This window comes from Xiphophorus couchianus, chromosome 22 (genome assembly GCF_001444195.1).
Source record: "Xiphophorus couchianus chromosome 22, X_couchianus-1.0, whole genome shotgun sequence".
NCBI lineage: Eukaryota > Metazoa > Chordata > Actinopteri > Cyprinodontiformes > Poeciliidae > Xiphophorus > Xiphophorus couchianus.
In genome coordinates this window covers 10,183,798-10,209,923 of record NC_040249.1, presented here as the reverse complement: position 1 = coordinate 10,209,923, position 26,126 = coordinate 10,183,798, and the positions used below count along the sequence as shown (strand labels likewise).

The window sequence follows — 26,126 nt, the reverse complement described above, 5'->3', positions numbered from 1 at the left end:
TCACTGCTATAGCTTTGAGCACTGAGGGTACCTGCGAATGAGTGTGTTGAAGTGTGCATTGTTTCAGGGGCCACAATTGTCTAATAAAACAAGTGATTAAATCATGGCAAAATATTTATTATGCCATAAATATTTTTGGCAAAAATTATATTAATCCCGACAGGCTAGTCATATATAAATTTTTCACTTGCAGTGTTAACTTACAGTACAGTCAAATTTAATACAAAAAAACTTTTCCAACTTATCTTACTCTGTTACTTTGGTAAAATGCAGCCTAATTATTATATTATTTTGGTAAAATTCAGCCTAAAGAATCCACACTTAAGGCTATGCAGGCAAATGTGACCCATATCTGACCTTTCCATGAAATCTTAAATGGCCTAATTTCAATCTTTTCAACACACCACACACTTTCCCCTATTCACACCAAAACCCCCGCCAGATTTATGCCGTTTTCGTATGTACAACTAAAATGGATACATAACTAATTGTTTTCAAAGAGTCTGCAGTCTAACCAGTCTTGTCACATTTCATCTGAGTTTTACATCAGACATGTCCGGCTTCTTCTGCACCAGAAGAAGCCAGACATGATAAATCTGGACGTAAACAATGGATGGAAATTATGATTAAAACACTATGAAAGAATTCTAGGGCACTGAAGTGTATCACATTACAGGCACAAAACTCCTCCTCAAATAATGTATTCAGACAGACTCCTCTACAGACAATCCAGTCAATACTCCACAAAAGATTATTGCTATTTGTATGTCAGGAACACTTTATTTGAAGGGGTGTGCATAAGACTGACATGACACTGTCATAAACATGACATAACACCTGTAATGAACATGAAGGAGTCTTTATGAATGTCTATGACTGTTGTCATGAAGTATCATTCAGTAAATAATGACACCTTTAATGCCAAGTTGACCTAAAAGTTGCATTCAAAGTCCATTAAAAGTGCCAACTTTGCATTAAAGTGTCATTATTCAGAAAATAATACAAAGTTGGCACTTTTAATGTCTATCAAAAATGCAAGTGTAGATATTTTACAAAAGTTGTGAAAAACATATCAGTGGATGTGAAAAATCATCTATTTAGTGCAATTCTGAAACATTTAAAACTTTACTGATATGTTAATAAGGTTCTGTCCAACATTTGTTCTCATACTGCTGTATGAATTTACACTGACTACTTCTGATTAGTCACTATGCGTTACTATACTGGACCAAAAGGGTTGGTAATACGGCACAGCTGCTCAGAAAAGTAGCATGATAAACAAGCTAATAACTGAACTGAAATTTAATTAGTTTGAACCATTAAACAGAGCAGAATTAAGACATGTGCTCATCTTGAATGATTACAGTGCGAGATCGGTTATCCTGCATTAGCGTCTACAGTCTACTGAGAATATAATTCATGAGGAACAGACAGATTAAGACAAATGAAGTACAAACCCACACGATTTAACAAATTGGTATCATATTCTTCTTAATATAAATTAGAAATGGTTTAACTCTGTATAATAACACCTGGAAAGCTCAGCACTTAGAAGCTAACTGATCTGATCATTTCCTATTCAGAATCCCAAGGGATTTAGCATCTGCCAGCTTAATAAGTGGCTTCCCAGAAGCAGATTCATCCCAAAACTATCTGGCAGCTTAGACGAGACCTTAAGCATTATAATGGATTCTCAGTTTAGTATTCACAAATGCTACAAAAACAAAACATAAGTTTTGACTTTGTCATTTCTACAAAATCAAGCCCTGGACAACATATAAGTATGAGGTAAAAAGTACACAACAAATAGATATTCTGCAATCCTGATATGCTGAAGCTTGCAGCAAAACAGAAAAAAAAAGAATGTTGCTACATAAGAGTCAGAGCTGAGTTTAGCAGACCTATCCACACTGGATGATTCATGTTCTGCTGCTTCCTTGAGAATGACCAGAGCAACTAGGATATGGACCAGTGTCAAGAGCACCAGCTGTATGATTTTCCAAGAGGGCTGGGTGTGCTTGGCAGGAGCTCATGTCCTTGTCTAGCTGCCTTAGACATCATGCAAAGCAGCCAACAAACTTACATCTGTGTGCCTAAGGAAGTCCTAACAGTTGAGTCCAACTGGCTTTGTGTCATCAAAAATAAGAAAAGTTTGACTGTAATGGTCACGGACTGTAAAGATTTAAGAGGCTAAATATTTTCCTGCTGCTGAGAAAATGACTCAAACGTCATAATAATTTTACGCTGAAGATGGATGGAACAGTTCTAAAGTAGATCCAAGTTAAGTGGAAATGATGTTCGTTTATCAACAACACAAGAGTGGTTTACAAAACCTTCTGGATCAGATTTATTTGCTCCCAACAATTATTTCTGAAAACCAAAACTGATGGTTGAAATCTTCTGCTCATCATAATAAAACTCTTTAATAGGCCTATTAGAAGTACATTTAAATGATGTGAACTTGAACAACGCAATATTTATGAAACAGAATATCACAGAGAAAAGTGTTTGCCTTTACACAGTGGCAAAGGAACTCACAAATATTTAGGGGTGGCTAAGAAGTTGACAGTGCTATCTTTTCACTTTAAGTTTTTGCTGTATACACCTAACATCAGTTTAAGAACCCAAGACACTCAGGAGACTCTTTCAGCGACATCAAAGGGCGAGGTAAAAAACAATAGTGTCACTGACATTTCCCCAAAGCCAGCACAAACAGAATTATTCACACACTGCTAGAGAAGTGCCATCCGATAACAGCGAGATAATGACACTTGGTGGAAGGCTGCTTTCTCAAAGCAGTTTAGAACTTGCTCGTCAGATGCTGGCAGTGAAGCCTGTCATGGACGCTGAGGAGGTTATCTTGGCATTTTAATCTAGCTTGACTGTGAAGGAGAAAATGCAGAAAGGTGATTTCCAGGGCTAGCAATAACAAGGACAGACACGCCTTAAAAAGAAAAAAAAAAGAACAAAAAATAAGTAAATAAAAAAACAGAGCTCTGGATGCGAGTGGAGCAGTGTTCTCATTTACAGCGACGATGAGGGATTGCAGGCCCTGTTTCCCTTGTCCCCTCTACCCTCATCTATCTCCATAGACTGACTTAAATGGATATTCTTGTTGCTGTTCCAATCCACTCCAGAGACAAATAATGCCGCATCATTTCAGTCAGATAAGGGAAATAGAGGCTGCATAATACAAGGGGAGTATTTACAATACTGATGCTACAGTCGTGATATGGAACAGATGAAATCAGAGAAAGTTAAATGTGACTGTGAAAGAGTTTTAAAGCTTTTGTTTTTTTCATCATAATTTCATGTTAGATGGAAGAAGAGAAGCTCTAGCACTGTAAGGATAAACCATTTTAAGGACCAGATTCTTCTATAATACATAACAACTGTTTTCAAATGATTGGCACATCAATTCAGGGCACATCCATCCATAAAGGATATTGATTAATCCTATTAGTTCATGAGTATTGAAATGGTACAAATAACAGATAGACACCACCCAGAGGGTGACAAAAATTACAACTGGATGGATAAAAAGATGGTTAATGATATGAATTAAAAGAAAAAAAAACTTTATGCAACATGTAAAGCTTTGTTTAACAAAGGTAAAAATAGCTTGATTGACATTTTGATAGCTTTTAGGCAGTATCTAAAAGGCTACAAAGAACAGCAGGATTTTTATATCCGGGGGCAGACAGGATTGAACTTTCACCTTGTTTTAGAATAAACATTAAATCAATTAAGATGCACAACCTGCAAATAATGTCAACTTAAACACCAAGAAAAAAAGTATAAACTGAATTCATTAAAGGTTTAATAAAATAATTTCAGCACATTCTAGATAGAGGTTGTGTCGCTTCGCTGTTAGAGCTGAAAATCTGGCAGTCTGATCTGTTCAGTATAATTTTCAATAACATTTTATCTTCTGTCATCTGCCATCAATATTGAGTGCTCACATCACCTTTTGCTTGCTTTATTACCCAGGTTTGTGGACAGTGGTTTTGCAAATGGCATTTAAAAGAATCTGGAAGATACGTTTACTCTTTGCTTTTTCCATATGACTCATTTTAGTAACACAGGGGCCTGCGCCCTTGTATAACTAATGAGCGGTGTTTAACCATGATGTTTATCAGGGGACAGATCCTGCTGAAATATTCATTATGGGCCTGAGCAAAACATCTCTCAGAGCTTGGACATGGAGTCTAAAGGGACACATCAAAGGTGTTCTGTGTTTTCTCAAAAGTTCCAGTGAGGACATTTTCATACTCACAGAACACGTCGGGGCAGTCCAAACGAGAACGGGAAGAATTTCAGGGAAACGATGGGAGTTTTTATGGAATGATATCAAACAGAGCTAAAGTATCACTCATGAACAATGTGGGAAATAATGACGTACAATGACTAACTAGAGTCAAGAAACAGATGTCTGTTGGGTAATGATTCAATTAATTTACAAACACACACACACATATATATATATAGATACTGTATATATAAACCCAGCAGAACCTCACAACATGCAAATTATCCTTTAGTTATAAGCAAGGCATTTAGATCAGCTTAATATAAAAAAACGAGAAACACACATTAAGTAAATGCTTTGATGCAACACCACTTTTCAGTCGTCAATCTCACTTTTTAGTTTCACTTTTTGCATTAAGAGATAACATTGAGTCATCTGTCACACCAACAACCTTTTTCTTCATAATGACAACTAAGTTTCAACATGAGCAGTTTAGTCATCCATTAGTCATGTATCCCATCCAGATGTCTGGTGCAGAAGAGAAGGGGAGGAGGAGATAGCAGCAGGTGTAGATCTCTATGAGCCCAGCTGAGCTCTAAAAGGCAGTGCTTAACACCCACAGCTCCATCATCTGGCCTCTCCCCTGTCTCCACGAGCCTCTCGACAGCCCATTCCTCATCATTTACCCCTTTTTGGCAAAGCCCAGAGCCCTTCTAATGGGGTGCTCTGAATGCTTCCAGATGTTTGTTTATTTGTTGTGCAGCAACTGTAAAGCAGTTTGCTCTTTGCTTGGATCTGTTCCCATCGCTCCATTTTTATGTTTTATTTTTATTTTTTTTCTTTTTCGGAGGGGGAGGGTACTGACAATGCAAAAGTGAGGTTCTGCTGGAGTTTTGGTGCGGATAACCAATGTGCAATAAAATCCAACTTTCAAAGAAATGTGAGGTGCCCCATGGGTGTCATCAGGAAGAAGTTTATTCCCTCCCCCCCCCTTTTTAAACACAGTTTTCTTCTTGATATTTAAAAAAAAAAACCTTTGTGCACATTTTAAGATACATACATATAAAGTAGCTGAAAGGAGACCAAAAACAACAGGAATAAATGGGCCCTACGTTTGTATTGCAAGACATCCATCCATCCATTCATCCATTTTCTGTACACCCTTGTCCCTAGTGGGGTCGGGAGGAGTGCTGGTGCCTATGTCCAGCTAATGTTCTGGGCGAGAGGCGGGGTACACCCTGGACAAGTCACCAGTCTGTCGCAGTATTGCAAGACATATTTCAGAGAATCTTTTTTTGTCTGTTTACTCCATTTAATACTCCAACTACAGAAATATGCAAAGAGTAAAAATGATTTAAAATCAGTAAAAAGGTTGTGACTAGTGTCTAGCATAACAGAACAAGTGAAAGAGTTAATTGCATTTACACCTTTAGTTAGATCTATATAATTAATCTTATTTTAAAAGCAAAATATATTGTAAAGACAGATGATAAAAACATCTTGAAATTAATAAACTATTCATTGCTTTTAAACAGAACATCTATGATTTTCATTGATAAATTTATTACAAAAATACGTTAACCACATACTCAAAGTTTCCTCTTGAATGTTTACTTATGAAGATTAGCTGTATCAGCTTTGTTTCTGTGTCTGAGCTAAAGAAGAGGCCATTTGACTGCAGCTGCTGTCTAAATAAATTAACTTCCCTTCCATTCACTAGACGTGAAGCATTAGCTTGAAGTAATATTTTAGGACCAAACAACATGGATTTTTACAGATTTATGGAGTTAAAGTAGTATGTGTCTCTGCAATAACATTTTGACCACTAGAGTACTGCATTGATTCACAAGTAAAAATAGTTTTTTGTTTCTTTTTTAGAAAAATGTACATGCCACGATCCCCACACATTTGCCAAATAGCAGTGGAAAGAATTAGAAGTGCTGGTGCACATTTGTGTATTAAAGAATGACAACAACACGTTTATATCTTGAAATACAGTTTTTTTTTTTTATCAAATAGCCATTTACCACAGAGATGAATAACAGGGAGATTTTGCTATTGGTGCTTTTAAATCCATGTGTAGGAAGCCCATTGTGTAGGATGCCTACTGCTTTCTGATGGTATTTCTTCTTTCTTTTCTCCATGTAAACATTGGAACATCATTACTCTCTGGCCACTTTTGGCTGTCTTGGGCTCATGTTTTTTTTCTTTTTTTTATTTGAATATGTTTTGTTATTTGTATTATGAATATGAACATATCCATTGTGAACAACAAGCCCAAATACAAATAGAGAAGAAAGGTACATGTCCCTTATGTGGTATTCAATAAAAATAGACAGATTTAAAAAAAAAAAAGCTATCATGGAAATAGAAAAGAATGCAGTGTCATTGGCCATGGGTTAATCGTAAGGTACATACCATTCTTTGTGTAAGCGTAGTGTACTTTAGGCAGAGACTCCATTTTCTACAGCCAGATTTAGAGTTAAGCTGGCAGTTGGACCAGCATCAAGAGTTAGAGTCAAGGTGACAGTAGTGGAAGATCCTCAGGCCCCTCTGCCAGACTGTGTATGGCATTCTATGTCACGCTTTCACCAAAGTACACTAAAGCTCCCCCATTCTCCTTCACTTTGTCTTTTTGTCTAGTTTTCTCTTTCTTAATGTCTAATCTTCAACATTTAATGCTCCTTTTCTCTGTGACTTTTCTTGTTTGCCTTTTTCCAATTATTTTTTGCGATGAAAAAGTATACTTTTGAGTCTATAACCACACCAAAAACACATTTCCTCTGTTACCCGTCAGCTCTTGTCTCTGTTGCCTTATTTTAACTCCTCCAGGTTGATTCCTTCACCAATCACGACATGAGTTGTGGCCATGGTTTCTACCCCTCTCTCTCGGGCAGTGACCTGCCAGTGCTGCCCTGCTCTGAGAGCTTGTTGCTGCTGTAATTACCTCTGGCACCCAGGCTCTGGGGCTTCCACACAGGTGACATGGTGGGTGCAGACAACTGAAAAGAGGAAAGAGAGGTTCTTTCTGCGCTGTCCAGAGGAGGGATGTCAGAAATGCTGCAAGAATGAGGGTAGAACTAGATGGCCTCCCTGTTACTCTTTTAAAATGAACTTTTTAAGCAAAGTCTGTCACTTTCACATAATGTAAACCTCCCCCCCCACAAAAAAACAACAACAAAAAAAACAGACTTGAATGCTGAGTTACTAAACATATGCTATAGCAGGCACTGATTACAAAGTACCTCACAAAGCTGAAAAAGCAGCAATGACAAGAGAACTTTTTGTCATTGCTGACAAAATGACACTCAAGATTGACTAAAGAAAACTGTTTTTTTAGTCACTCTTTTTTTTAAGTGTGACTAAAAAAACTAAAGCAAAGTTAAAAAGCTAAATGTAAAATGTGTCCAGAGACAAAAACATTGCAGTAACCTGCTTAAAATCCTGCTGCATTTTGTCTGCCCTCTATTGTTTACATCCAGGTTTTAGCTGAGTAAACACAGAGGAATTACTGTCTGAAAAATTTTCTCTGTTAACGGAATGTTTCTGGCATTACTTTGTTCCCTCTAAATGAGAACATGCCGTGACCATCTAGCTCTCAGTACAAAAAACTGCAAAGTTTAGGAGAGGATAAATAAATGCAGTGGAAAAAACCCCCAAAAAACTGTTGGGGTGGGGGCTTCCGGCAGGGATATGAAACGTAGGTGAAGGGCGAATATGAGGGTTGTGTTATCTAAGACTGCAGCACAACAGCATAAAAATAACAAATGAAGACTGTCATTGTTGCTCAGATCTAAGACAGAGGGGGGAAATATTCCACGTGTCAGATCCTTTCACCTTTAAATGGGCTGTTCTTAACCGGTCTGATTTTGACAAAGTACAAGGCATCTCTGTACTCGCATCTCGCAAGAGCTGCCACTGTCCTGGGTTTAACGACACAGATCTGTCCTTGGTACAACAAATTGGGCTGTTAGTTTACTCTGTGTAGGGCAGAGACACTCACTGCTAATAAGTCATTCAGTCAGTGGTGGTCAGCTCATTACAATAGCCACCATAAAAGACAGAAAAAGGCAGAGTAAACTTTCACTTTTGGCAGAAACTGTTTAAAAATCTTTAACATGTTAAGATTTTTCATGAGTGCATGAATGGGGTATAATAAAACATCTAGATGAGATGAGATGATACACCTTACGTTTACAAGAGTGTCTTTTGCTCTGTCTTAAAACTGAAACAGTAACGATGTCTTGTGTTTTCACAAAATAAATCGGTTTTGTGATTCTCATAGGCTTGGTGTTTCATGTGTTTCAACCAAATATGATTAAATGCAGTCCAGACTCATTAACAATTGAGTTAGCTTGTTAATGTTAGCACTGCTGGGATTTCACTGTAACCTAGTCACATGATTCTCACAGCAATTAGATTGTTTCACAATTTTATATTTTTCTTCTCACTCAAGCAGGTGTTAGGGTGGTAATCCACAGTAATCTGTGAATTTCTGGTTCGAGATCCCACTCTGTCCATCTCTGTTGTGTTTATGGACAAGACTGCTTTTGGTTAATCTTACATATGAGAAATGCATTATCAATTTAAATGAATAACCAATGTTTTTTATTTGTATTCATTCTTACCTTAAAACATGCTTTAAGCTCAGAAGATAACCTTCAGGATTGATTTACAACATTGTGTCTTTTTAATGAATATGATGAGTGCACTGTCTGATGTTGAGAAGTTGCTATATAATTACAATAACTGACTACACTCAGTCAAGGTGAGGCCTAATCAATGTGTATGTCTACAGATCAAGGATGCTTCATCTTGTGGTAGAAGTCTGTGCACCAACACTCAGATTTATTCCCACTATCAACTCATCACACAGACGATGAGATCAATAAGAATAGATAACATAACTTCAGCACATGCTCAAGTTCAGCAGATTCCCACCCTCTTCAGCTGGTAGGGGTATGCCCCAGATTTACATAATCCAAGAGCCTTGGCTCTCAATGAAGAATTTAAGTTATGGAGTTTTGTGGTTTGCCTTGTTTAATTTGATATGAGAACAGACATCCTGACTAAAAAGTGAAAAAAAAAGAACAAAAAAAAAAAGGCTGATCGATTTGTCTTACCTTTGTGGTTTCTGGCATCTCTGGATCCTTGAGGAAGAGGTGTGTACGGCAATGGGCGATTTTCTAATCCTGCCTCGTTAGGCAGCTTGGAGAGACAAGAAAGAGAAGAGTAGCAAATACTTAGAGCAAATAAGGTATGACAAGTATTATTGTAGCCAGAATCTGGATATCACAAGTTTGGGCATGTTTGAACTACTGTAGCTGATTTAAGAAACATATAAATCAAGCCTTCATGGAAGGCTTGGACATAGACTTCTAAAAACTCCTGCTCTTTCTGAAACTCTGCCTTCAGGAAGTCATCACAACAGTGCTCCTCTATTAAACCTTTAACATTATTTTTACCAGCAATTCACGGAGAAGTAATTGGTATAATGAGTGCAGTTCCACCAGGGATTTGCTAATTGCTGCTGGCTAGTCTGAAAGAACTTAGTGGGGGAGTTTGCAGGGAATGGCTGCTCTGTGAGGCAGAAGGTTAGAAACTGCAGCTCCAAGGAGGAGCTACGCCTCGAAGGTGGCGCTTGGTCCACCCAGGCGTTTTGCGCAGCTGAATGGCTGCTCTAGGAGATTAAAGGATTTCTCAATCATGCATGAAAAAGTCAAAGCAGCACTCCAGGTATGTTTTTGATAGGAAGAATGACATAAAACTCAAAAAAACGCTGGTTTTACGTAATACTGCCTCTTTAAATTCTTATATATCAGGCTTATTAGTAGACACTATGTGAACAAAGGTTTTTGATTTATAATACTTTGTAATATTAGTGTAGAGTTTACTGCAGTTGTCTTTTTTGAACTTAGTTTAGTGCTCTTATGAACGTAAGGTGTTTACTGTTTGTTACATGTATGAAAAGCAATAAAGTTAAATCTAAATTGAAGTTCAAAATCCTCATGAAATTAGTACACTTATATATTTTACTGGGAAAATTTGACTGGCTTAAAGGCACAAAATAAAAACCTTAAAGTGCTGTTTCTTGTTCATGTAAGTCGAAAGAGCTTTGTGATTTCAGAAAACAAATTTGAACATGAAGCCCGAGAACTTCAACACTTTGCTTATTGAGGAGGATTTACATTGAAATACAACAGCATTTTCTCCTCTTGACTAAATGTAAGGACACCTTATTCAATGGTCCACAATTAAATGTCAAACAATCATATGAACTCCTGAATGAATGTTTAAACACCTAAACAATTGTGATTTTTTTTTTTTTATAAAAAGAATTAATGGTCTTCCACAATGCTCATGTTGATAGTGTTTGCTTTGTTATTCTTTGGTGCACTTTCAAGGACCAAAACATCCTCCTTCTTCCCCTTAGCCTTTTAGCCCGTGGAGCAGGCAGTTTATCGTGACACAGTGATATCTGATGCCTTTGCAAAAATACTTTCCTTTCCTGCAGGAAGGAATTCACAAGGCCTTTAATCATAGCAGGAGAGTTAAATGACAAATACCTATTAGAAACTGTTTGGAGCTGCATTTTTTCCCCACCTCCTTTATTGTTGTTCCCATACATGCCCATGCATAACCTTGAAAAATGGAACGGTCGGTGCTGTTAAATGGAACCATATTCTTCATGGTCAAAAAGAGTGCTGTAAATTGAAAACAATCACATAATGTGCTTTCAGATAGCATCTCTGATAAGCATTAAGGTTTGGCCAGCATGTGCCTTGTATTACACCGAGAAGAAAAATGGCAACATGCCTTACTTGAGGCCTTCCTACATATCTGCAGGAGTGTTTGAAAGAAACAGTCTGGAATAGGAATATTGTTTTGACAGCAGACCCACGACTCTCAGCCTCTGGAGTGGCTAAAACTTGATAAGTTACAGCAAAGCTCGCTCACTGCTTGCGAGAGGTACTTGTGTGGAATGAGTAACACAAACAGTAGAACAACCCAAAACGACAACATAAAGTGCTAAATAAGAACTGCCACCTCTGATTTGAGAAAAACGGGCAGTGTTGGTTTAATTCAGCATTACAGCAGCACCTGCACAATAGAGATTGTAGTAAGCTTCATCCTGCTGCAGACAATCAGCATGATCCATCAGCTTTAAAAAAACCCCAAAACTTTCTAACTTGTGCTTTCTGACATTTGGCTGCGATGATATAATTCCTTTTGGCAGTCACAACAAACGCAAAGTGTTTATGTCAATTATGAAGAGTTGCAATGAGTAATTCAGGCACTAAGATAGAAATCGTGAGCCTTGTCCTTCCAATCTACCTCCACGCATCTCTGAACCAGAGTTGAGCCTCTGCTTGTCTGATTTCCTGATCTGCTTGAAAGATCACAAGACATGGCTTCTCCAGGCCTGCTTGGCCCTCAAAGGAACCTGCTAATCCTGCTGCTTGGCCACAAATAATCATCCTATGTGCCACATTATTAGCAGTACCACATAAAGACTAAATATGTGGATTAACAAAACTGGACAACTGGAATAAGATGAATATTATATAAAACTTATTACAACTGATTTTAGGCCATTCAGGTCCAGAATAATTTTAGCTCCTGTGATATTTTTCGGTTCCTATAACATTGAGTTTATTAAGGTTGAACTGAATTAACTGAACTGTTTGTATCAAGGTGCTATTTGCTGTGGATGGGTGACATAAATAAAATGAGTTGTAGCTCTGGTTGTATGTTGTTCAGCAGGAAGTCGAACCTCCACCTCTGCCTTAAATCTCAGGTCTTTTAACCATTCTTCTGGATTTACTCCATCTTCCCATCAGCTTGTTTAAGCTGTCCTATCCTTGCTGATGAAAACCATTCCCACAGCATAATGCTGCCACCAACATGTGAACATGATAATGTGCTACTCTGTGAAACACAAATAAAGAAATTGTATCTGTTCCATAAAGTATTTTGTACAGCAAAAATACCTTTCTGTTCTGGAGTGATAAAATACCTGAGTTTAATTACTGTCTTTAATGTTTGATAACTTTTTGGCATCTTTAGAGAATATGTATACAGCAATTTTTAACTCTTGACACAAATATTCATTGGATTTACGTTGGACTTTCACTGGGTCAATCCAATGCATACATATTATTTGATCTAAACCATTACACTGAGCTGTGCGCTGCATGATTAGGGTCAGTGCACTGCTAGAAGGTCAACTTTGGATCGAGCCTCAATGTCTTTTGCAGAGCTTAACGGGCTTTCTCCTGATTGCCCACCTCATGAAAATGGAAAAATGGAAAACTGTGGAAAACTGTGGATCTCTCTCTTTTTTTTTTTTTTTTTTTTTTTACAATGTAATGTATTTCTTTGTTTTGGTGCATAAAATAAAATCCAAATAAAATTTATTCAAGTATGTGGATGTAACACGACAAAATCTGGAAATCTTCTGGGTGTATTAACCCTTCCAAAAGGCACTATATGCATCTGTTATCAGTCCTTTAGTTGTGCCAACTCTGAACAGAGGGAGGTGCTGCTGTGTCGTCTATTTAAGACTCTCCTCGAGTCCCCTTCTCCTCGTTCAGTTTCTCTGCTGTCCAGATTAGTCTGCTCATCAAGCTGAGCATTGTTTTAATTTGCTGGGCCTGGGGCATATGCTGAGTGTTCACATCATTATTGTCTCTGTGCAATGTGAGTTATCACCACAGCTTATGATAATGTGGCACAAATTTACAGGCTGGGGAGCACCATGGATTCTGAGATAATAAAGACTGGACAGGGGAACGGAAGGAGGGAGCGAGAGAAATGAGGAAAGTGTGTGAGGAAGAGACACAGAAAAAGGTGGCAGGAAAAGAGAGAGAGAGAAAGAGAGAGAAGCTCTGTTGGATGTCATTATGAAAGATGATTCCCATACTGGATAATACATCACACCAGTCCTGTCTGTCTTCTGTTTTTTCACTGTTGTTATGTGAATAAATGCTGATAAACCCGGAGGCAATAGTGATTATTAGTTCCAACATATCACCACGAGAGAGGGAAGCAAGAAGAGAATGACAGGGGAGGAGTAGAGACAAGCAGATCACAGAAAGCCTACCACCTCCAAGCTGGAAATCTCGAAACTGTGTGACACACAAATGTAAGTCAGGAAAATCTGATAGATGTGAAGTTATTCGCCCTCCCCACCCCCACCCCCACCCAAAGTTAGCAGTAAATTAAAAATCATGATTGGAGTTGTACAACCGTATGTCATGTTAGCTTCAGATAAATTAAGTTATATTTGTCTAGAGCCTTTATGAAGTTGACTGTCACTGGAAAAGCACATAAAGTATAAAGTTTAATCACATTTAACTCTGTTTCCTTTTTAGGAATACCCGGCTATGAAGTCTCCCCCCTCACCCTGACCGGCTCATCCTGACACAGCTGGTTCCTGCCTTGCCTCACCTCTTCTCTCTCCTTTAAGACTGACCAGCAATACAATCTAATTACAGCCGCGCTACAGAGGGAGACCAGTGTAAACACCAGGCCTTTTTATCTCCTTATACATCTGGACAAGTAGACAAAGTGCTAAAAGGAAATAAATGTGGCCTGACAGCCACATCAAAGAGTTCAGCCAGAGGCTTACTGCTACTTAGGGCACAGGAATGTTGTTGCTAAGCATCAACCCGCAACCTATCAGGGTGCAAAGAGGGCCCTGTCCTGCCGAAGAGAGGGAAAAGAGCAGAAGAGGGGAGAAATGACGAAAAGAAAGAGGGAGGGGGAGCAAGGAAAAAGAGGGGGAGGGAGAGGAGTAAGGGGCTGACATTGAGGGGAGGCTAGGGACTCAAGGAGATTTTTGTAGCTTAAAGCAATTGTTGGAAGAAACAAGCCTTCTGTTTTGTTTTCTCTTGACACCATTTCTGCTTTTTGTGCTTGCAAAAGACATGTAGAAAAATGTCTTTTGATATGTTTTCTCTTTGGGTCTATATCAAAATATTTCTTTTGTGTCTGTGCATGGAACTTTTTTCACATCTTGTCTCTATAAACTGGTGCTCCTTTCTGATCATGTTAGAGATCAGAGGAGACACAACTTGTGAACTTATTTGAGTCAACATTTAATGCGAGCATGACATGTTCACTCCTCAGCTAAAAGGGATTTTTATATGATGCATGTCTTGTACTTCTAAAGCAAGAGTTACAGACAACAAAACAATGCAAAAATAAATAATGAAACTAAATAAGTTTGGGGGAATCACAAAAACATGCAGTGGCAACGAAAGACCAGAAAGTGCTCATATTCATTGAGAAAAAATACAAATAAGATCCAGCAAAGTAAAATACTCCTGGAGGCAATTGTTTGCATTGGGTATGCCCCCCTTAAGAATGTTAGTAAAAACAATTTAACTAGGTTTTTACATCCACTTCACAATATTTGATGCAAGCGAGAGACATTCACTCCTCTGACAAACCTGATTGTTTTGTTTTTATGATGCATATTTGTACTTCTAGATAACTATATAAAAACAAAGAATAATAATAAGTAGCACAAGCTTGGGGGTGCTATGAAACATGCAATGAGAATAATGAAAAGCAAAACACTACAATAATAATATATATATATATATATATATATATATATATATACATATATATTAAAAATGACTTAATAACGTTGCAAATAGATAAGTCTTCAGAAGGGAATTAGTTTCCTGTGATTTTATTTAGGGTTAAGTAAAGCATGGTGGTGGCACTATCATGCCATGGGGATACTGGAAAGATATCCCCAGGAAAGATGGTCTACGCAAATGCATGCCACGCTTTTCAGATCTGTTTGTAAATATAATTATAGAAAGATATATCCTTTTTACTTTATAATTAGGTTCTGCTTTGTTTTGGCTTATCGCAAAGACTATAACAATAATTTGAAAAAAAAAAGATTGCTTTAATAATGATGGCTGCAATGCAACAAAATCTGACGAGTGAAATTAGCATTAGCACGTTTTCAATATTTCTGGTATTTTACAAACACAAAAACATATTTGTTAGGAACAATTATCCAAATGTATAATTTATTTGCTGGAATTACAACTAAAACGGTTTAAAGAACCATGCTCCTAAAATAATATTTGTACTGCTTTTATTTAACTTTACATATATAGTTAATGATTGTGCCTTCAGGGTGTAAGAAGAGGCTAATGAGCTTTAAACTGCTGTAGTGCACATGGAAAGTAATAATTCTGTTTTCTTTGGGAACAGCAGAAGGAAAAACATTTGATGTAACGGTGCCTGCACTTATGAGCGCAACAACAGTCGGCTTTTCTTTCTCTTTTTTTTTCTTTTCACTCGGCAGGAAGGCTGCCAAGCTTGTGTTTAATGATTAACCAGTTCTACTCCAATGAGCATGCTCTGAGTAAATGTATCATGTGATCAGTGATCACAAGAGCAACTGTTCTGATGTTTCGCTCGAGGCACAGGGGAACATGAAGTGAACCAGCAACAGCGGGACCTGGAGTTCTGTGGACGGCAAAGGTTGAGCACTGCTGGACGTTAATTGCCCACAGTGGTGACTCATACCTGGAATAGGACTGTATGTTTTTAGGTTGAAATTTAAAAAGTCATTTGACCTTTCCTGACGGTGTCCAGGACGTGTAAGTGATTTAAGGCCTGCATTACAGGTATACTATACAATTAGCTAGAAGGCATTTTGCTTATTTTGCCCAAGTTTGACCTTTTTGTTTCTGTAAGGCCTCCTGAAACAAAATTTAAAAGAAGACTTTTGTCTTCCTTTCATCACTTTTGCATGAGACTCAGTTGATTTCTTCATTTCTCACCAAATCCCAAAAATAAAAAAATAAAACAGCAAAACATAAGACAGTAAAAGGTGAATGTTCTGTGCTACCCATGAGAAAAATAATTTTTTTGTTACAGTTTTACCTTATTTCACTGCAGAGAAAAGTATTTTCACCTTCCCCTGTGTGATGCAAACAACACACATGGAAAAAAAAAAGTACAGCAACTCAGGAGTGTGACATATAAGGCTTTCTGTTACGATTAGGGGCTGTAGCTAACGTCAGGGCTGTTTTCTGGAGTGTAGGATGTTAAATAATTGAAGACTATGGGAGCGGGCCTGTCACGCCGGCTTGTCTAGAATGTTTCCTATGCAATTAGACGCCAAGAGACATTTGAAGAGGCCCCACAAAAAGAGGCACAAAAAAGTGACATGTGAACTTAAAGGAAATTAGCTCTTCACACAGGTGAAATGTGAAGGTTACTTAGCAATGCTTAACTCAGACTGCGGCTGTGTGAAGTGTGTGTTTGACTCAGCCCCGCTACCAAGACTGCGATTTTCTTTACTTTGAGCCGGCTTCAGTCAGTAAGATCACAGAGGGAATGAAAACTAATTTTGACTCAAGGCACACGGAGAGAAGAAGAGCAAGAAAAAAAAAAAGTGGAGACGTGTCGAAATAATGAGATCTCTTGATGTTTTTCTGGGAAGATATGGGATGATGCAGACAGATGCGCAACTCACATCTTCACCCAAGGACACAGACACACAAGCACCCGTTCATCGTTTAACTTCAACTTCAAAACACACAAAATTTGCATGCACGCACATTAGGAAGCCCACACACATCTCCTCAGATGCAAGAAACAGTGAAGCATGTGTACTTAAATGTTCACCTGACTTTATGAAAAAAAAGAAATAAATTAAAAACGGTTAGTTGATTGGTACAGATGGGGAGTTGTATTATGCAAATATGGTTTAGCCTTTGTTAATTACATTGAAAAACTCTGACCGTATGTTTAAAGTCAAAGGTTTGTCGTAATTTTTTAAGCACTTCTTTTTTCTTGTGTTCTTTTTTGTTTTCAAATCAATTAGTTCTCATATGAGTTCATGTTAAAAAGAACAAAGCACAATTAATCAAAGAGATCTAAAGCACTGTGAAAAATAGAACAGAGGAATAGAAGAAGTTCAATATAAAGTACATAATCCTAAAATCATTTTGTCATTTTAACTGTTTGAGGCAGAGAGCTGTGCAGCAGTCGAGTGATTCTGCTCATAATGATATAAACAGTTTTCGCAACAGCTGCAGTTCAGAAAGTTTATAGGAGTCTGACAATGTTCAGGCATTTTTTTTAATGCAGTGCCACTACAGAGACCAGTTCAGCTCCCCTCACTATCTTCTTCATGGCCTTTCCGTCTGCCATCCAGCAGCTGGAGGACAGTAGTGAGATGCAGTTTTATATAGCAAGGGGTCCTCATTTAAATTTCAGAAATGGTGTTTTATTTTGACACATTTTCCTCAACCAAAAGTTTAGCATTATGTATCATCGTATTTTAAAGTCAAGTAATGTCAGGTTTAATTATTCAGCACGTTTCAGCAACAAGGCAGATCAAAGTGCTGCACATAATAACTGATTAAGAAGCAACAAATAGACAAATTGCATTTCGTCAAATACCATCAGCAAAATCATCAAGAATAAATGTACATCAAATATACAAAAAATTTCAATTCTCCAGTTATTTTTAATCAAAGGCAACTTTAAACAGGTGAGTTCCAGCATAATATGCTTATTAAATGATACTTGAACTTGAATATGATTTTAATGTCCCTGCTCTACGTTTTTTAATTAATACCTGTTGAGTTTAATATTTTTTATTTCAAATTTCAGAATGCTGATTGCCAGGTAATAAAGGTGACAGTAAGCTGGTAGAATAATCAAATCGGGCTCTTTAAAATCTACTATAACATCTAATTTTTGAGATATGGTTGTAAGATTCTTCAAATATTATTAGATTAATTATTTTATAGTAACTCCAACATTATAAGATTAAACTCTTTTCTGTTTCATATACTGCGACAGACTGGCGACCTGTCCAGAGTGTACCCCGCCTCTCGCCCGGAACGTAGCTGGAGATAGGCACCAGCAACCCTCCCGACCCCATTAGGGACAAAGGGTGAACGGAAAATGGATGGATGGATGGATGTTTCATATAACACAAACAGGTTTAAACAAATTTGGCCTGTCCATTTCCGCTCCTCCATTGACTTACCGCAAATTCTTGAGCTCCTGCACTATTACCATAAAACCTGAAAAAGTGGCACAAACGAAAATGTATTGCCCTAAATGAAGTAAAAGATGAACAGTGAAGTCTTTTATAACCACAGTTGATCTGGGGTTCAATTAAGACTTCATTTAGGTACAGGTCTGGATTATGCTTTACCATTTTTGAGACTTAAGGGATTTAAGGTTAAAAATGAAAATCAAGCTAACATTAGATGTAAACTATGTAGCAATTTTGTCATTGAATTAGGATGGTAAAGTGATGTTTCACAGTGATTGATCTCTTACATTTTATGATGCCAGTCTTCATCCATTCCACATTTTGAGGACAGTATAGTATGAGTGTTGTTCTTTTTTTGTGATACAGAACACATTTCAATAAACAGATATTCATCTGTGTTAGAAAATATTACACCTGTAAATAAAGAACATTAGTATGCTCCCCATCCATCTCTGCTTGCCTCCGATCCCTGACAACCTTTCAAAGAACTTTCTCACATCCGCTTCTCTGAGTTCTTCGCAGCAGTGATAACGCTGTCATCTTCCACACCTATCATAAGTCACAGGCAAACGACCCAGATCGTCTTTCGTCAGACAGAAGCCTCTGCGGGCCTGTAAGCTGTATCATTACACCATGTCATCTTTATGGCAAGGAGCACAGCCCGGCTCTCTAATTACACTCGGCTTACTCCATTTACCCAGACAAGGATGGAACAGCAGGCAAACAAAGCATTAAAAATGAAGTGCTCTTTTTTTTTTTTGCTCTACGGACGCCTGTGTCGTTCTGCTGGTGGCCGTTGTCATCCTCTGGATGTTGTTGTTGTTTCTGCAGAAGCTGTGGAGGAGCGATAGCAGAGGGCACAAGCCACCGTGTGCCTTCCTCTCCTCCCCTTTTTGACTTTCCCACATCCTCCTCCTCCTCTTCTCCTCAACCCTTCCGTCAAAAGGACTTATGAAGGTGAGTGGCTGTGCGACAGGCCGGGAATAAAAGAGACAAACCAGGGATAAAAATTAAATAAAAAGTAGCTGTCTTAAACAGTAATTGCACTCCTTTGCTGAGCATGCTTTCAGATATATAAACCTGATTTACTGTCGCTGTTGCTGCCACAAATCAGACGGCCCTCTGAGAAACACTCATGCTATGAAATTGTTTAATCTCATCAAGTTCTGCTTTCGCAGCAGGCTATAAATCACGTAGTCTTTGTTATCATAGACCTCCATGAGCGCCTGTGAGGCAGGCAATGGATCGTGGGTATATATAATCTTGACTGCGCAAACAGCGGGGCCTGTGCAGCCTGAAATACTTTCATATTAGCCGCGGTGCAGCTGGCGGAACACAAGCGCCCTGATGGATATCTCATTTCCTGCGCTCTGCATCTATTCCCCGCAAATTATTACTGCATAAATTTCTTGTCAACAGAAACGGCCAATTAATTAAGTTAAAATGCACTCATGATCACGTCTATGCACTGCACAGGAGAGGCGAGGTGATTTTTCACCGCAGCAAATTTACCACAGGGGTCACTGCAACATACGGCTTTAAACTTTGTCATAAAGTCGCGGACGAGCAAGTATCTACACGGGAGCTGCGGTCTGGACTGAAGCCTGTGACATATTTGCATAAAGTATTTCTATGTGGAAATGCTGGAGGATGACAGCCGGGGGCAAGGGAATGAAGTTTACAACTACAGAAACACAATGTCCGCCAGCCTCTGCCTCTGCAGTGTTTTATCAAAGACGACCACATAGGATTGGATAGAGATCATGGAAGCACCTTTGCCATTTAAGATACAAACTACACGTTTAAGAGAGCTCGCAATCTGAATGAATTATTCATTATGTACTGGGGGTGGGAGGGAGTTTGCGGGGGTGGGAGGTTGGCGGTTGTTTATTCAGCTTGGGCCGTTTATCAGACAGTGAGGATCCCACGGCGGGGATGAGCTCGGAGATTTATCTGTGCTTGGGCTCCAGAACAGATAAATCAAGGGGTGTAATCATGCTCTGAGTGGCCCAGCTGTGACCTCGTGGTGAACTAATGACACAGGGATATCTAAGCCCCTTTTCCTGTTTCTGGGTTAGGCCCTCAGGTTAGCCCCCCTCCTGTCAAACACAAAGCTAAAGAAAGACAAGGGGGGGAAACTTGAGGTCCTTCGTGTCTCTTTGTCCTGTTTATGAAATGCAGACGAGGACGATTGTTCACCTTCCGCTAAAAATAACAGCGATGCAAAGACGTGAGGGCAGAATCTGCTGTACAACAATGTTTGCTCAAACAATAGAAGCCACTATCGATTGCAGGTATGTACATACAAGCCACTATTCACAAGATACAACTGCTTGGCTGAGGAAGTCTCCTGTTCCCTCCTAGAGCAAAAGCTTTCTCCTGGACTGAGCGTGCTCTGATTTATCATGTCTTCTGCTAGCAGCCTGTCCGCTGATTAAGCCAGTGGAACTTTGTTTCACTCTCCTCTCTCTTTAATCTGTCTCTCAGTGAGATAAATTAGCCGGTGCCGTGCCAGGTCCCCCCCAAACCCTCCGCCCTCCTCTGTCTCTTCCTCCCCTTTCTGCTTTTCTCTCTGTTTATCTTTTCTGTCTGTCACATGTTGAGAAGAGAACAGACACATGTGCTCCTATGCTGCGCCGTCGGAAGATAGGGCTGGGCGACGTCCCTGGTCAGATTTAGACAAGAGCGTCCGTGAGTGAGGACAAGAGGAACAAGTGTGTTTTTCCGGTCTTTTTCCCTCCTTGAGAACATTCTGTCAAACAGTACCGTTCTCCTTGGCCACTTTTAAGCTCTTTGTTGTTAACTAATAAATCACGAAGTATTTATGATCTGTTATCCTGATTCTTAGCGTTTAATGGCGCCGTTTAATGTTGGTGAATTAAGGCAGGATTTTATTCACCAGGCTGTGGGCCAAAGAGAGGCCTGTGTGCCTGTGAATGTTTTTCCTTCTCCACTCTCGCCTGGGTGGTAAATCATACTCATTGTCAGGCTGTGCTAAGTTAGTGTACGTCATTGGGGAGAGCAGGAAGCACTGGGCATAATTCTGTCCGTCAGTTTAATTTATTGTATTGGTAGCTTTGTAATCTCCGCCCCATAAATTGTGGGCTCTGACACACAGGAATGTGGTCTTAAAGGAAATGTTCATCAGGACTTTGGACAGGAATGGACTTTCTTTCTCCTTGATTTTTTCAATGCAACCTTCAAGTCTTGAGCTTATTCTGCTAGTCCCAATAACAGACAAATTTTGGCTGGTTATAAATTACATCAAACACTATGAACAAAAAAGAGAAAATTCATAAAAGTGGGGGGAAATAATTTATATGACAAAAGAAGAGGTTAGAGGACAAAACTTTGCTTAGAGATTTTTATTCTATGTAAAATATAAGGCTCAATACCAACATGAGACCTAGCACAAAGGCAAAGCTGCCACATCTGCTTTGCAGATAGTCCATTTGGCTCCCATTCCATGCAAGTGAAAATAAATCAGGCAAGGCATCTCAATGTTAGGCCTGACTTCTTAGGTCCAACAAATCTTTAACATAAGATTAAGGCCTCTGAGCAGTCATTAATCTTTAGATGAAGGAGGAAAATACCAGAGCACTGCATGGGAAATATGTTTTTACTGAGTCAGAACTGAAGTGCAGAAAAATGTGCAAAACACATTGAATAACATTCTAATCAGTCACTCAAATGAAGCACAATTTCCAAGCTCTAGCCATAACTACATGAAAAGCAAGTGTGCAGTTGTGTCATGTATAAAGTTATATCAGGGTTTTAAACATCTTATGATTGAAAACACACCAAAAACTTTTCTTCTTACCATTCCTGTGTTTTAAAGTCCTTTCATGGAGATACGAGAGAAAATGCTGGAATGATAGGAGCACTCTTTGGTTGCATGGAGCACAAAGCAACACAGCATTACCCCACCCCAGCCTATTGCTGTACAATGTGGAAATGCTAGCCAATTGTTGACAACACAGACACATTGTGCTGTTTGGAAATATGTCCTGTCATAAAAAACAGGGGCATTCATACATCTGTCAGACCATCCACCCAACTGTTTGAGTAACTGGAGGGAAACTTGCATAATCCTTTCCCAAGCTCCCCTTAAAGTAACACTTTTAGAAATCTATAGTTAGTAAGTGTATTGCACTTCATGGTGGTCAGTCTGTAATCAAAGTGGACTACTCAAAGCAGACGTCCACCAGACATATCCGCACAAAGGTAAATTTTTATGCCTGCATATGCAGGCTTGGTGGGAAACATTATTTATGTCAAACTGTTTTGTATGCAAAAAGTCGCTGTAACAAGTTGCAAGGATGCACATTAGCCAGACTGCCACTTTGTGCCGCAGCGATGGCTGCTCTGATGAAGAAGAAACTGGGCACGGTGCTCACCTAGATCATCTAACTTGCCAGTATCAATTTGATTGTGGGAAAGAAGCAATATATCAAAATAAATGTATGCAAGCAGTGACTCAGCAGAAGTTTATTTACATAAAACATATATGAAAAATACATCTTCCTTTAATTTCTACAGAACACAGAGCACATTCTGGGAATTTATTTGGGTGTAATAAAAGGTTAATAGTGTCAGCTGCTCCATGTCAACAACAATGAATGCAGACCAAAACAAAGCTGCCAATCACACTATAAAACATGCATATATTCCAAGGCTTAGGTCCCCTTTGTGAGTTTAACCTACTAAAGGCAATGCCTGCTTTACAAGATGCTCACTCAGTGGATACAATTGTGCATAGCATAAAAGGAAACACAGACTATGAAGACCTAAGAATGAACCACATTTCTCTGTAGCCTTTTCAGTGCTGTGCATTTACATATCAAGCCACCAGGCTCATATGTAAACACATTCTATCAGATACCACCATCGTAGCTATTGAAAGCCATTTCATTCCGCTTATATCTCCCACAGTATGCAGCATTAGACAAAGAGAACGAGGACAGACAGAGACATCTCATGTCATCACCCAAGAGAGATAATGGGATTGTTATACACCCTTGATCACAGACACTCTCACGGCATCTTGCTCTGTTTTTCACTCTTTCTTTGTCTCAGTGCTCTTAAAAGTCTCCCTATCGCAAAGAGACGCATTGCACAAGTAAAAATTCCAGCACACTTCAGTATGATAGCTCCTCTACTCTTTCAGGGTTTCATCTCAATAGCTTTTTTATCTGAGCTCTTCAATTTGCAAGCCTAGCTTGAAGGCAGCTCCTCCTGATATGTTAATTGCAGGGTACTTAAGCGCTAAAAGATTAACATAAAACCCTTTGGAAACAAGCTAATAGTTTATGATAATTTGTGCATGGCCTTTGTCTGTCTATCATTACATTGCCTCTAGCTGTAATTTTATCAAGGGGTTGTAAAATATCATTTAAACAAGTTCACTCTCAGATAATTAATAGCAGAAACTGCATTATTCAATTGAGCCACCCTGGCACTATTAACAATATGGCAACTGAGCTATAATTAAAGTATTTTATTTTATTAACCTATTCATAACGTTGTGCAAATGATGACACAGAGAGGCTTTTCTTTCTTGCTTAAGCACTTTCACCAGGGCAATTACAGCAGCCGGGGTCGTCTCCCCTGTTAGTCGAGCTGATTGAAGCTTTTCAATTAGCATGGCTTGTGTAGCACACACACAAAAAGACGATACACATGCAGAGGAGGGGCCCAAAAGGACAAGCAAACCGCTGAGATGACAAATGCAAGTTTATACTGCTGTCTAGAAATGAGATATTTGGATAAAAACAAAAGTTTAAACCATATTTAGGGTGTTTTCCCACTTGATAGACTGATGGGCTTTGACCAAAATTACAACATTTGCTACATTTTCAGCTGGTGCAGTTTGTTTTCTCACTCTACTGTGTAAAACATACCAACCTTTTAGAAAACCTGTTTACCCAAATGCCTGTGGTGGCACTGCACGAGGAACCACTGCAGGACATAACATGAAAGAAGAAGACATGGAGTGCAACTTCTTTTTTCACAATATTCACATGAAAATGGAGCGATGTTAGATTTTAGTGGTTGTAGGATTTTTCCCTTTTGCACCTTTGTTTTGGTTGTATTGTCCTGATCTATAATTTTGCCTCCTACTTTTTGGAGTGGTCTCCACTCCGCTTGGCATTCACATATGCATTTGAACCGCACCAGATTTCACCTACAACCAAACTGAGACCCAGGATTTCAGTGGGCCAGAGTTCACTTTTTTTGTCCACATCAGAGTTCGACTACACATTCACATTTTCTAGGCAAATAGTTGGATTAAAAGTGGAATAAACAGATTTGATGTGAATGCACCCTTAAATCAAATGAGGAAAGATCTCTGTGAAATGATAAGAGAAGCACCTGCATGAGACTACCATAATAATGCCATAGGTTGAGACTTCCATATAACGTATAAAAGGATCAAATGTCTCATAGCCAAGGAAATTCAGAAATAAACACAAATATGCAAGAAATGTCACATTTAATGTTGGGAACATTTGTACAAGTCATTTTCAACATACCTGTGACTTTATACAGTATACACATTTGGGAGACATGCTGGCCTCTAACAGGCACACACACACTTTCTCTCAGACAAACCACCCCTCTCATGAATAATACAAAAACTCCTTTCACCAAACAGCTCAAATAGCTATTCATTCATCTGCATACCTGCCGCCTTGCAAAATGATTGGCCCACCATTACCACTGGATCAAAAAAAAAAAAAAAGAATAGAAAGAAAGAAATGTTCCCCAAACAATTTGCCTCAAAATGAGACAGGAATGATTTTGTTCTTTTCAATGCCAGAGACAGGGCCCTGTGCATAATGATGTTAGCGTAATGGGGTGACAGATAGACCGGGAGACCATGACATTAGCATGAGAAACGCACCAGTGAGCAACCGCTCAACTGTGGTCTCAGAGGGCCCTCAGACATCCACTCTGAACATCGTTTGTCTCACAGCTCTACGAGCCTGACAAATGAAGACATGCCGCGTTTTATGTCAAGCGATATACCACTCCACTTAGAAAACACATGACTTAATGACAGAGGGATATCCGCCTCTGCATCACAGAGATGCAATACATCTCGTCTTATTTGTCAGGATAGTGGGAGGCAGGGGGTAAATTTGAACCATGTAGCATGTAATGACACTATTTTACAATCAAACAATATAAAATAAACATAGACAAAATAAATGAGGCCAGCAAGGAACTGATTAATGTTGGAGCTATAGCAACAGTTTTCTTGGTAACCAAGTTAAATTTATGCTTTGACTAAAACTATACTTGATCATTTCAATTTCCAACTTTAGTAAGACTCACCTTCAGAGGAAATCAAATTTCTTGCTTGTTTTCTATATGTACTGTATGTGAATTCAATGCACAGTGCTTTGCCACAATATAACAGACATTTCTATGTTTTTTTTTATTGGGAAGTTATTCAAATACAAAGTAACACTTTGTTACAAGGGAAATTATACTTTCAAGTTTAGTTTTCTTTCCAAATAAAACTCTTCTTTCACAAAAATATGTACATTTGTTGTTAGTCTCTACTACCTCCAAGTCATTTTGGTCGATATCAGTGCTTCATTTAATGACACTTAGCCATTAAATAGACTTAATTTGTGTGTAATATAATCTTGGAATAAATGTTGCTCTAAAGTGAAGAACTAGAAAGTTTATTAGAGAATGTTAGTGAACAAACAGCATCATTAAAACAACTCACAGGTGACAGATATGAAAAGGATTATGGCACAACCCAAACCCAACCGAGACATGGCTGTCTACCTTAACAAATAGGCAAAGAGA

At 38.7% G+C, this 26,126-nt stretch overlaps 1 protein-coding gene across 3 annotated transcripts in view; it reads right to left on the bottom strand.

The window, feature by feature from the left end:
* Positions 1-26,126, bottom strand: part of lrmda (leucine rich melanocyte differentiation associated) — a 235,907-nt gene that overhangs the window by 17,640 nt on the left and 192,141 nt on the right. For 2 of the 3 annotated variants that reach the window (XR_003594218.1, XM_028007722.1), the window contains one exon: positions 9,373-9,457. Coding sequence is in view for 2 of the 3 variants with exons in the window: in XM_028007722.1 (XP_027863523.1) it covers positions 9,373-9,457 (85 nt within the window). In the remaining variant the exon portion in view is untranslated. Of the gene's footprint in view, positions 1-7,055; positions 7,252-9,372; positions 9,458-26,126 lie in introns of those variants that run through there. The other variant, XM_028007724.1, reaches the window with a different exon arrangement.